The 13,215-nt window shown below is 42.3% G+C and overlaps 1 protein-coding gene across 1 annotated transcript in view; it reads left to right on the plus strand.

Annotated features, from left to right (window-relative positions):
* Nucleotides 1-12,256, plus strand: part of tmem132e (transmembrane protein 132E) — a gene marked incomplete at its 5' end in the record, with an annotated part of 76,928 nt that extends 64,672 nt beyond the window's left edge. Inside the window, 1 exon segment of the mRNA XM_034228969.1 lies at nucleotides 7,965-12,256. Coding sequence (XP_034084860.1) covers nucleotides 7,965-9,053 — 1,089 coding nt within the window.
* Between the last annotated feature and the right edge of the window lie 959 nt (nucleotides 12,257-13,215).

Here is a 13,215-nt window from a genome sequence, read left to right on the forward strand (position 1 = left end):
CTGGTGGTGGTGAATGGATAGTTGGGTTCGGTCTGAAGGGGAGGGGCTTAGCTTGACCCTGGTGGTGGTGAATGGATGGTTGGGGTCGGTCTGAAGGGGAGTGGCTTGACCCTGGTGGTGGTGAATGGATAGTTGGGTTCGGTCTGAAGAGGAGGGGCTTAGCTTGACCCTGGTGGTGGTGAATGGATAGTTGGGTTCGGTCTGAAGGGGAGGGGCTTAGCTTGACCCTGGTGGTGGTGAATGGATAATTGGGTTCGGTCTGAAGGGGAGGGGCTTAGCTTGACCCTGGTGGTGGTGAATGGATAATTGGGTTCGGTCTGAAGGGGAGTGGCTTAGCTTGAACCTGGTGGTGGTGAATGGATAGTTGGGTTCGGTCTTAAGGGGAGGGGCTTAGCTTGACCCTGGTGGTGGTGAATGGATAGTTGGGTTCGGTCTGAAGGGGAGGGGCTTAGCTTGACACTGGTGGTGGTGAATGGATGGTTGGGGTCGGTCTGAAGGGGAGTGGCTTAGCTTGACCCTGGTGGTGGTGAATGGATGGTTGGGGTCGGTCTGAAGGGGAGGGGCTTAGCTTGACCCTGGTGGTGGTGAATGGATAATTGGGTTCGGTCTGAAGGGGAGTGGCTTAGCTTGAACCTGGTGGTGGTGAATGGATAGTTGGGTTCGGTCTGAAGGGGAGTGGCTTAGCTTGAACCTGGTGGTGGTGAATGGATAGTTGGGTTCGGTCTTAAAGGGAGGGGCTTAGCTTGACCCTGGTGGTGGTGAATGGATAGTTGGGTTCGGTCTGAAGGGGAGGGGCTTAGCTTGACCCTGGTGGTGGTGAATGGATAGTTGGGTTTGGTCTGAAGGGGAGGGGCTTAGCTTGACCCTGGTGGTGGTGAATGGATGGTTGGGGTCGGTCTGAAGGGGAGTGGCTTAGCTTGACCCTGGTGGTGGTGAATGGATAGTTGGGTCGGTCTGAAGGGGAGGGGCTTAGCTTGACCCTGGTGGTGGTGAATGGATAGTTGGGTTCGGTCTGAAGAGGAGGGGCTTAGCTTGACCCTGGTGGTGGTGAATGGATAGTTGGGTTCGGTCTGAAGGGGAGGGGCTTAGCTTGACCCTGGTGGTGGTGAATGGATAGTTGGGGTCGGTCTGAAGGGGAGGGGCTTAGCTTGACCCTGGTGGTGGTGAATGGATAGTTGGGGTCGGTCTGAAGGGGAGGGGCTTAGCTTGACCCTGGTGGTGGTGAATGGATAGTTGGGTTCGGTCTGAAGAGGAGGGGCTTAGCTTGACCCTGGTGGTGGTGAATGGATAGTTGGGGTCGGTCTGAAGGGGAGGGGCTTAGCTTGACCCTGGTGGTGGTGAATGGATAGTTGGGGTCGGTCTGAAGGGGAGGGGCTTAGCTTGACCCTGGATTCAGAGGGACAGGAGGTGCAAAGGGGGGGAGGAGGGTGGCGTCGAGTCACCTGAAATGACAGCTGTCAGAGGGGAGAGCAGACTTAAAAGGTTTGGCAGAGCGCTATGATAGGCTCTTGGGAATAGAGCGAAGTGATTGGTTAAGCTGGAGAGTGACGCCCCCGATCACTTATTGAGAGGAGAGAGAGTAGTTACATGGGAATAGTAAATGAAGAGTAAAGACGGTCTTCCTGGTTGAACTTACGCTGAGCTTCATTTGTTCTGGCACTTAATATCGTTTTCTGCACATGAGATTGAGCAAAACATGTCAAACCCTTTTGAATCTCATCCGTATCAATATTGTAACTCAACACACTCTCCTACTTAGAGGGTCTAAACGTAATTTGTATTTGTATAGCACACCTTAAAAACAACGTCATCTCAAGGTGCTTCACAATTCGATTATTAAAAGTTATTTAAGAAACATATATTTTTTTTAAAACATACCAAAATTAGGAAGCTGAGTTTTTAAGAAAAGATAAAATATTAAAAAAGAAGATATTTGTATTACTTAAATAGATTACAATTTTTTCAATGAACCGATTACTATCAGTACATGTTGTGCGGCTTCTTCTGCCCTCACATAAACGTTCTTCTTCATGTGTTTCCTTACTTTTGTCTCCCGAGCGTTAAAAGGAAGTGTATTTTTCAAATCCCCTTAGCATTTATATCAACAAGCAGACACTACTTTCACTTCAAAGTATTAAAATAATTTCCCAGCACAATCTTTTAAGCTCCAGCCAGCATGGTTAACAAGGACACCAGATAAAGGCAGCGGCAGTAAACTAATAAGAGTCCTCCGGACTGTTTTATTGCAACTTTCACATTAGCTAAGCTTCTGGTACGTCCAAACACATTTCCTAAAATTGATTTATTGCTCAAGTGAGAAGTGAGAAGACTTCAGGGTGAAAGAAAATAAACTGCTTTTTGTTTGCCACCATCTCTTTGCACAGGAGTACGGATCTATGCAGAGGAATTAATTGGAAGCACTGTTTCACCTAGAGAGAAGTGTGTGTGTGTGTGTGTGTGTGTGTGTGTGTGTGTGTGTGTGTGTGTGTGTGTGTGTGTGTGTGTGTGTGTGTGTGTGTGTGTGTGTGTGTGTGTGTGTGTGTGTGTGTGTGTGTGTGTGTGTGTGCACGCGGGCAGGTGGGCGTGCGTTCGTTCGTGTACTTTTCCCTCTTTGCCCTCTCATTGGCCTGCGAGTAGCTAAAAGTGCAACGACAACCACATCAAGCATCAGTGAGAGAGAAGCGGGCATTAAATTCCAATTTCTCTTGCTTTCCGCTTCTTGGCCACCTTGAAATTTAATTATTGTAATGTATTGTCCTAAGTGCTCTCCAAGGCCGGGCCATAAAAGGCAGCCAATCCCCTGCAGCGAGGCTCTCGGAGCTATTTCAAGCCATTTGATTCTGTTTCACAGGAAAACTTTGTCAATGTCCTCTATAGCTCTAAAAATGATTGAAACATATCAACTATGAAAAGGAATCGTTGGACTATCAAGGTCTCTTTGCATTATTCTATTTCTCCCACTTAACACATTCAGAAATCAAAGACACATAGACTATTTTTGGTGCTACAACTAACCCACTGTTACTGTTGAATTATTATTATTATTCTTTTTTATTATGTATTCTACTATTTCAACAATTAGACAGTTTGTACATCCAAAAAAACAAACTAAATTAGTAGAAGCAGGAGGGCAGAAATAAAAGCTTATACAGCGGTCGCTCTCCCGCTAGTCATCCAGTTGCAGGATAAAGTAAAAAAAGATAATTCTGTTATTAAATATACATACATATGTACACATATACATACATTATATATCAATTTTAACAGGTGTTAAAGAGGCCATATTATGCCATTTGGGGGGTTTCCCTTTCCTGAAGTGTGTTATTTCGATTTTAGTGCATGCAAATGGTCTGCAAAGGCTAAAATCCCTGTGTTACCTCCACATGAAGTTTCTCTCCCACACTTTTTGAACATTAAAGCATAGAGACATATCAGTAGAGGCACTAAATAAATACTAATATGCACCTGAAAATTAGCACAATATGTCCCCTTTAATCAATCTAAATTAATTGTAGAGTTGCTGCATTATTTCCACTGGAGTGTTTTCTGCATATGAATATTTTATAATCCAAGCTGTTTATGTTTCATTTACATCCACATGTATATTCCGTGATACCATAATCAGAGAAAAATGGGAAGTCAATCATAGGAAACTTCCTCATTCAGAATATCACTCTAACTTTATGTAATTTATTTATTCATTTAATCATTTATTTGGCAGGGACAATGTACAGTGATGAACACTTAAAACATTAAAAATGTATCAAGCGTAACAGTGCCAGATTTAGCTTTGAGCTCATTATCCGTCCCTCACATAAAACATTTAAGAAAATTACATTTTACAAACATTGTAAAAACAAAATACATGAAGAGCAAGAGCAGCACACACAAGTAGTTATGACGTGGTAATACAATATAGCAGCTACGACATATAAAGTGCAAGAGGAGATACCCCTGTGTTAAAGTGCATTTAGCGGTGATTACAGGTTTGTTTCTCAACCGTTCTTTGAGTTGACCTCTGAAGCTATTGAGAGTGGGACAATCCCGTGTCTCAGTTGGGAGGCTATTCCACAACGAGCTGCCTTTAACGGAGAGGACATTTTGTCCAAAAGTGGTCCGTCTGCGGTGGACTTCACAGTCTCCTCTGGTTTCGGACCTAGTGCAGCGTCCAGTGTGTTTTCTGTGGATGAAATCCCCTAAGGGAGGGGGGGGGGCAGTCCATGTAAACATTTATAAATAAAGCACATTTAAAAGACTTAAAATGGTCAAAACTTAAGAAATTGTGTTATCAAGGATGGTACAGTGGTGGTATGAATGTGGCTTTCTGTCAAACACCTTGATACAGCTGTTCTATTGGTTTAATTGCACAGATTACATTAATTGTGTGCCAATGGTTTGTCAAGCAAGATGCACAAAATAATATCATCGCAGTCCAGATTTCCCTTTGGGTCTCGTCAGTTCTTTGATGCCTTTTTTCGTTGAAATAGCTTCTTTTTTTAGCAAATAAACAAAATCCACTTTGCCCTCCTGCTTCTTTCATGCATTGGATCGGAATAAAAAACGCGCCAATAGTTTTTTCCGCATATAAACCGCCATTCTTTGCCTTTTTCCCCTCTATCAGCTCTTTCGTTGCGGAGTCAGCTCATAAAAACAGATATGCCATATTCAATGTATTATTGAAGTCATCCATATCAAAGGCGGCCTTCATGCTGTCACGCTGGGCCGATAGAAGCTTGCCTCTCAGTGGGACACCGCCACAACATAGCAGTCCAAACTGGACCACAGGGGTTTTTGGTCCTGGAAAGGCTGGGTGTGTATCTCTAAAAAAAAAAGGGAGCCTAGAAGCTATCCAACTCTGTTTTAGAAAATAAATGCTCCCTGTTTGTCAGCGATGGTTGATGATGTTTGAGCAAGCTGCGAACAAAGGGCTCTTCAGATGCAGCCTACATTTAATGGACACCGCTGTCGAAGCTCACTCTGCGACAGATGCTTGTTAGTTTTGCCAGCATTGTGGACCCGAAATGTTGAGTACCTGAAGGTTGTTTGATAGAAATGTATAATGAGGGTCCTCAGCACATAGAAACTGCTGGATGCTAATGTCCATGTGTTGGCAATTTGCCCAATTTAGGATACACAATTGCAAAGGCCAGTATGTGTACTCTCATTAGGCTGATTTGGACTATTTGAGGAGTGTCGTGACCTTTGGATATAGAGAGCACAAGATCAACATTATCATCCCTACTGTGGACAATTTATTTTCAAATAAATAAGCTTTGTGTCCAATCCAAATGATCCAGAGTCCACTCAATCTTCAAAATCCTCCCAGAATGAATCAAAATCAGCCCACCGAGAGTACGAATCTTTCCACTTTCTGGTTCAAAACTGCAATTGTTGATTCTGAAAAAGTCAGAAATGGATTCAGCATCCTCAATACCCCGAAGAAATCACTCCAAAATGTAACAACTCCGCCAAGCCATTTATTTTACTCTTATCCACATACAGTAATAATAATAATAATAATATATGGGACTTGTATAGCGCTTTTCAGGAAACTCAAAGACGCTTGGACAGAGAATAAAACAAAACAACAACAAAACAAAGAAATACAAAAAGAGATAAACAAAACAGAAAATAGGGGGGGGGGTCAGTGGCTGAATGCTGTGTTGAACAGGTGGGTTTTGAGTGATGTTTTGAATGCTGTGAGGGAGGAAGAATCTCTGATGGATTGGGGTAGTGAGTTCCAGAGGGTGGGTGCAGCAACGGAGAAGGCCCTTAAGCTATAATGCTAATATCACGCAATGTATGCTAATTGTTCAAATTGCCCAACCTATGCAAGTAAGCATCCGGCAGTTTCTATGTGCTGGGGACCCCTACTATACGACTCTATCATAAAACGTTGGGGTTCTTAACATTTCCGGGTTCACAATGCAACTCTATGAGCTGACAAATAGATGATGTTACCATCACCACGAACTCATTTTATACAGTTTCTCCGTTGGGGAGCTCAGAAAGTGATAGAAAATACTAAACGAGAACATCACACACAACAAACACAGAGAGACTGGACACATGCTCATCATTGGAAGCACGTGCAACTGTACGTGGGTTTTCTGTGTGTGTGTTATCAGTGTGTGCTGCAGTGTTGTAGCCCCTTCTTCCTCCTCCTCCTCCTCCTCCTCCTCCTCCTCCTCCTCCTCCTCCTCCTCCTCAGTGCTTGAAAGTGGTGTGCAGATCAGAGGAAGGCCGTATGTGTGCGTGTGAAAGCTTGTTGCACAGGGCACTGCGGATGTTCACAAACACTCTGGAGATTTGGGGGATTGGAGCAAATCCAGAACTTCAAAGGCTCATTTGGGAACAGATATTCAAATCACGGGCCATGAAGAATGGATCCGAACCATTCGAATATTCTTATGTTGGTTATAAACACAGGGCAGAGTCTTTTGAATTAGTCTGCTGAACTTTATTAACACTTTTTGTTAATTTGCGGATATTATCAAGGACCCGGGAGAAATTGCATTGCTATATATCACCTTTTTTACATTTCCTTTACTCTATCACTTTCCTGCCCAACACTTAGCTCCACTTGATAAGGTAGACATGTCTATGAACCCCTTGAAGCCTAAGGATAACCCTGATAGACTTCTGAAATTCAGTAGTTAGATTAAAGAAGATTGAAGACTTGTTGAACTTGTTTATCCTAATGTGTATAATTGGATTTGATATTACTTAGAAAGTAGTAAGGAAGCAATTCAGGCTCCACAAAGTAATTAACCATTGTTATTTTTACATGTTTTAATATTATGTCGCACAATTAAATTGCACCAGTAGTTAAGAATTGTCAATCAAAATGTATTGCTTTTCAATGTATTCTCAACCTCATTTCAAAATGAGCCTTGAAGAAATATATGGAGCTGTTGTTATCATTGCAAAGTCCTTTCCGCCAATGAATTAAGGATGCCAGTGATTATTCGATTATTCGATTATTCGTTACAGTCTCCATAATCGAATATTATTTTTAAAAATCGATTTTATTTATATATATTTGTATTATTATTTATGTATTTATTTATTTTTCTGGCTTAGTTTCAACCAAAATATCGACTAATGCTAATAATAGTAATAGTATTAATAATTGTAAATGGCCATTGGTCACACCACCAGTTTGTTTTACTGTAAACTTGGAGGAAGCCTGCGTGCAGAGCAGACTTCTGCTGCAGCACGCTCCACACCGCCCCCGCCCCCACCCCCCCTCTCCCTCACACGTGCGACTAAAGATGAACAAAGCGGCAGGTAAAAAGAGTTCCTCCTCGTGGAACTACTTCGAACTTACAAGTCCAAAGGAAGTTAAATGCAAGCTCTGCGAAAAGACGTTGGTCTATCACAGCTCAACCTCAACAATGCGTTCACATTTGAGTGCGAAGCACGCCAAAGAGGTTACAGAGAAAGACGCAGACGGTCGAATAATCGATTATTATTCGCCAGGGTAGCCGAATAATCGATTTTGATCATGGTCAGTTTCTGGCAACCCTACAATGAATCCTACAGTATTCTGTTCTCCGCCTATCAAAATGTGGGATTTCTTCACCCTCTAATTAGATGCGTAGATATTGGTTGTCCACACAAAGAGTTTTTCTTCTGGAAATTAGTTTTTTTAATTTGTGAAACTTTTTCTCATGAGCTCAGAGTAAGAACATATCAAGTGCATTCCCCGGAGGATATTCAGTTCCTTGCTTATTAAGATTTGATCAAGTTGTGATTGGATATTAATGATCTGAGAACAGACAATCATGATTATTTCTGTTGTGATACCAGTAAATATTCAAATACCTTGTAGTGTGATTTGAAAGTTAATGCATTTTGTAATGTTGTTTGTTCTTTTTTATATTGGTTTTGAAGAAAACTAGATTTGAAGTGTAAGAAACAACTAAACTAAACTGTGTTTTCTTCTTCTTTTCGTCTGACAGGAGGCCAGTTTGTCCATCTGGATGCTTTTCAGTGACAACACAGCCGCCACTCTGACTAACTTTGATCCCAAAGACTACAACTTCAACGCCTCCTCGCTGGATGACAGGGTAGTGATGGTTTCCCAGGAGCCTCAGCAGCGCTGGCCTGTGGTCGTGGCAGAAGGGGAGGGATCCGGAGAGCTGGTGCGTTTAGAGATGACCATCTGTGAGGCCTGTCAGAAGACCAAGCGCAAGAGCGTCATCGCATCTGCTTCGGTTTATGTGAAGGTCCGCTTCGGCCCAGAGGAGGATTCTGAGGAGGAGGGGACCACCGAGGGGGAGATAGAGCTGGCCCCCTTCACCAGGCGGCCAATCATTGATCCCAACATCAGTGGAAGAATTTATGAGACATCTAATGAGCAGCCTGCCAGTGTTCCCATCGATTACACCAATTTCCCCACCATTAGCAACCAAGAGCGACCAACAGAGAGCGATGAAGAAGAAGAAGAAGAAGAAGAGGAAGACGACTTTGTGCACTCACCTCGCAACATGACTGACCTTGAGATCGGCATGTACGCTCTGCTGGGAGTCTTCTGTCTGGCCATCTTGGTGTTTCTCATCAACTGCATCGTCTTCGTGCTGAAGTACCGCCATAAGCGTATTCCTCCAGAGGGTCAGGCCAACATGGACCACTCCCACCACTGGGTGTTCCTGGGAAACGGCCAGCCGCTGAGGGCCCAGTGTGAGCTGTCTCCTCAGCAGATAGAGAGTCCCAGTAATCCTCTGGAGAGCGTACAGACTTGCTGCCACGGAGACCACCACAGCAGCGGCAGCTCCCAGACCAGCGTTCAGAGCCAGATTCACGGGCGGGGAGACGGCAGCTCCGGAGGATCCACGAAGGAGAACGGAGGAGAGGAGGCCAGTTCCCCCACCTCCAAGCGCAAGAGAGTCAAGTTCACCACCTTCACCACGCTTCCCACTGAGGAGCTGCCCTACAACTCCATCCCCATAGCAGACGAAGAGGACATTCAGTGGGTGTGCCAGGATATGGGCTTTCAAGACCCAGAAGAACTGCACGATTACATGCGCAGAATAAAGGAAATAGCCTGAGGTCATGAGGTGCAGCGTGAAGCCCGGCTCTCAGCTTTCTAAAGAAACTTTCCTTTCTATTTTTCTCTTTTTCACCTCAGTGAAACATCATTTTTCACAGACTAAAAGGCCAACTGTTGTTTCGGTTAGGGTGTGTTCCATTTAGTTTGCACAGTGCTGCTCATACACGCTCACACAGAGGAGGATGCGAGGAAGCCAAAGACTTGAGCAGATCTCAATCACTAGAGAAGCCTGTACATCTCGGCTGTGTTTCACTGGGAAGCTGAGCCATGACCAGACAGCTCTTTTTATTTCCAGGATTGTATTCTAGCAGCCTGACAAGGACAGGAATAGTAGAAGTTGTTTGGTATCGGTGTTTTTGCTCAGTGGGACTCTGCAGTACTGTACCTACTCCAAACGAAAATGCCTTTGATGAACAAAATAACTGTCAAAGACTCTCATGAAAGCTATGTTTTAAAAAATAATCTTTTTGTTTTTGCCAAAGTAGGACAAGCGTTCTTTTAATGGCAAAACCTTCTTCATTTGTTGTTCTTGGTGCAGCACACTCGTGATTTGTACTCATGTTCATTCATTACATTTTTCTACATTTCATAGGTAGTCAGAAGCAGTGCCCTATTACCAATCCTCTTGGTCCTGAACAAATCTAATGCCTTATAAAAATGGTCACAGTTCACTTCTTATATCAGCGCGTTCACCCAGTTTCCTCACCACGGCTAGAGACGGCGTAGTAAGATGTAAAATACTACAAATGATCTCGAGCATGAGGTAGAATTAGAGAAAAGCTCGTTTATTGTGAGGGTCTCTAACTTTCTTTGCATGGAAAGGGATCTCGAGGCACAATCAGCAACTATTTCCAAATTTGTAAATGTTTGTATTGTAATTATATAATCATTCATACACAAGTAAATATGTTATAATACATTACACGCATGCCGTGTCAGGCCTACATACATGCAGACATTCCTCTCTATGTATATACCGCATCGAGCACGAACGTTCAACAAGTTCCTTACTCAGAGCTGGAAGCCGGTTGAAACCTTGCCAACTGTAGTCTTGTTGTGAGTAGAAGGTTCCCCTTGGTGACGTCCTGACAGAACCGTAGCTTTTTAACAAAGTGGTATCACATTCGACTGTTGAACATGGGGATGCATCAGAATTGTAACAGATCTAATATTTTGATGATTTATTTTTTCTCTCCTCAAATTCTACCCTCTAGCCTTCTGGGAAAATAACAAACGTACTAGTTGGAAACAGTCGCACTGAACACAAGAGCCTCTAAACTCTCCAGGAAATGTCATTCACCCGAAAAAGAAAGACAGCTGAATAATTTCTAGATTTGTCTCCATCGTTTGAACCATGGCCATCTCATGTTGTCATTTTTGAAAACACACTCTACTATGTAAGTAGTTCTTATTTTGTTGAATCTATTCCAGTGAACACATGTATCGAGGTCACACATTTGCTTTGACTGAACTCAATGGGCAGGGTGAGAGAAGGACAGAAATCAGGAGTTGTGTGGTTGTGACGACGTGTAAACGTTTCTCAGGATTGGCTTCATTGACGAATCAACGTGATTTAAACAGCACAGCTAGTGGATGTCATTTGCAGGTCTTGTTGTGCAGAAAGTGCTAATTGCGATATTTAAAGGTTTACTGACACGGGTTTGAAAGTACACTCAAGCAGAAAAAGGGAAAAGAGCTGGCAGATTTAGAAAGAACACATCTTCAGTGAGTTTTCAATCAAAACCTTGCAAAGGCAGCCGGCGAGTGAGAGCATGGAGACAGCAGAGCTAATAGTATTTAGTTGCCCTGTTAGTGTAGCTGCTTTTTAGTCGTAGTGTGGATCATTGGAGATGACGTCTGAAGGTTGATGTTAGTCAAGCTCTGATCTCACATAAAACATGTTATTTTCAGGACTAATGAAGCAGCCATGTGATAAAAAATGTGTTTCTGTGTCACTTTCCTTTCATTCCGTTCTGTACCTAAGGGCTTGGATTCTTCTTTTATGTCATTTGACTTATTTTGGTGATCCTATGAGAAAACGTTACTTGCTCCCCTATGTGGTGATAATGAGCCTTAGCTCTACGGTACCATATATGTCAATCAAATCTGTCACGGTTTTATTGCAGATCCTCGCTGCTCTTCAGCCCCCACAGCCTTATTAAAGACCCAATCCAGAATTGTTCTATTTGTGGCAGCACTGTTTTACTGAAACATGGGAAGAAATCATTCAATCCAAACTCATATTTCATATTTAAGATGTGTTTCCTGAGCTCCTTATTCATTGGCTGGTGACCAGTAGTGCTTAATGTGATCTGAAAGATGTAATTGGTTTGCTTACAGCAAGATTGTAAATACTGGAGCAAAACAGGCTTTACTTTTCACTCATCTGAAAGTTCCAATGAGATTATTTTCAATCAGCAAACTATTCAATATTTGACATGTACTGTATATAGATCCACATGTGATCCTGGATTGGGACTTTAAGTATTTGGTTTACTGCATGCCCTCTCTACTTTCCATGTGGTTGAAATGAATGATGACCTGATTCTTGTTTGATTATATACAATCTGTGTAAAAAACATGATATTTTGACAGTCCAAGCCCTGCCTTCGCCCTCAGCATCAACACGATTTGCCATGAAATGAAGAGAAGCAGCAGCCAGCCCAAAGTGTTTCCCTCCTAACCCTAAATGATGGATTCTCAGGATGAATGTAGGATTATTAGCTAAACCTGGCTGTGTTAATGTGGTCAACCCAATTTGGTGACAGCACTATGACAGATTAAGTATCTAATAGCAGCTTTACACTCTGTTTCCATTGGGTTTTCCCATTATAATACGTCTCACATTGATTCTTAAATCCTACTTCCCCCGTCCCTTTCCATTTTAAGTCTTTTTGTAATGCTGCTTTGGTGGTGGTGCACATGTTGCTCATTTTGTATTTTCTTCAAGCTGCTAATAGAAACTTAGTCTTTTTACAACATGTTATTGAACATCTTGACTTATACCTTCCCCCCCCCCCCCCCCCCCCATGGAAACTGTGCACGATGTGCACGGCTCAGTCTGTGCCAAGTAACCACTACACTCACAATAATATGTTATTGTACAGAGCACTGTTGAATTTCCTGTATTCTCTTGAAAATAAACCCTTGTATTTTTCCCGTTATATGTAAAGTACTAAAGAAAATGCAATACATACATGACATGGTGTATTTCTTTATTTGACCTGCGAGTGTTGAAGAAAATGTTTCAGCCATTTTCTTAAGCTTTAAATGTGTTTCTACTGTGTCAGCCATTTATTTAGCAATTCTGTCTCAGTAGCTTTATATAAGAATGACTTTATATCTCACATTATGATTGGTATTATAATTGCAAACATGTCTGATTCATACCGTATGTTATGACATTTTGCAAATAGATTTAAACTGCAATCAAGGGTGACTATTTTAACTTTCACTCGTCAATATTTTAACAAACAAAACCTATTTAACATGAGTCACTTACAAATTCATGGACTCAGAACTCCAAAAAAAAGAGGAGATAGATTTCATAAGAATGTTTATTTGTGTTTATTTTTTCCATTCTGCAGCTCACTGCCAACACCTGCAGCAGCATGAAGACCCTGCTGAGAGGAGAGTGTAGAAACCTACTGTCCTCTGCTTCACAAATACATACTTGGAGCTGTGTTTTTGAAGTTTGTAGTGTTTACTCCTGTTCACTTCATTTGGGCAGCGGAGATCAAAGCCTTCTGATCTCAGGTAAAGCACTCGGGTCATTAGGAGAGAGTTATAGTGGGTTTCTGGGGCCGAGCAGACAGATGCGTACATCGGAAAGCCGCTGGAAAATAAGTTTGTTGTGCTGCAGTTTGAACAGATCGTCACACTCGGAGGTATTTCTGCAAACCAATTATCTAATTGCAAAAATCACAAATATGGATTCTTAGCAAAATAATATCAGCTGCTTTTTTATGGACCAGTATCCAGTACACAGAACTTCACACAGAACTGGTAGATGTTCAGTAAAAACTCAAAACTTTAACACAATAGAGGTAAGTACACAAACATGTTAAAGATGAAGTTTATGTGTGAATTGTATATATAAAGGGGGTAACACAAGAATGTATTCCTTTAAATATTTGCATCTGAATAAGCAAAAAAACACG

This window comes from Gymnodraco acuticeps, unplaced genomic scaffold (genome assembly GCF_902827175.1).
Source record: "Gymnodraco acuticeps unplaced genomic scaffold, fGymAcu1.1, whole genome shotgun sequence".
Lineage (NCBI taxonomy): Eukaryota > Metazoa > Chordata > Actinopteri > Perciformes > Bathydraconidae > Gymnodraco > Gymnodraco acuticeps.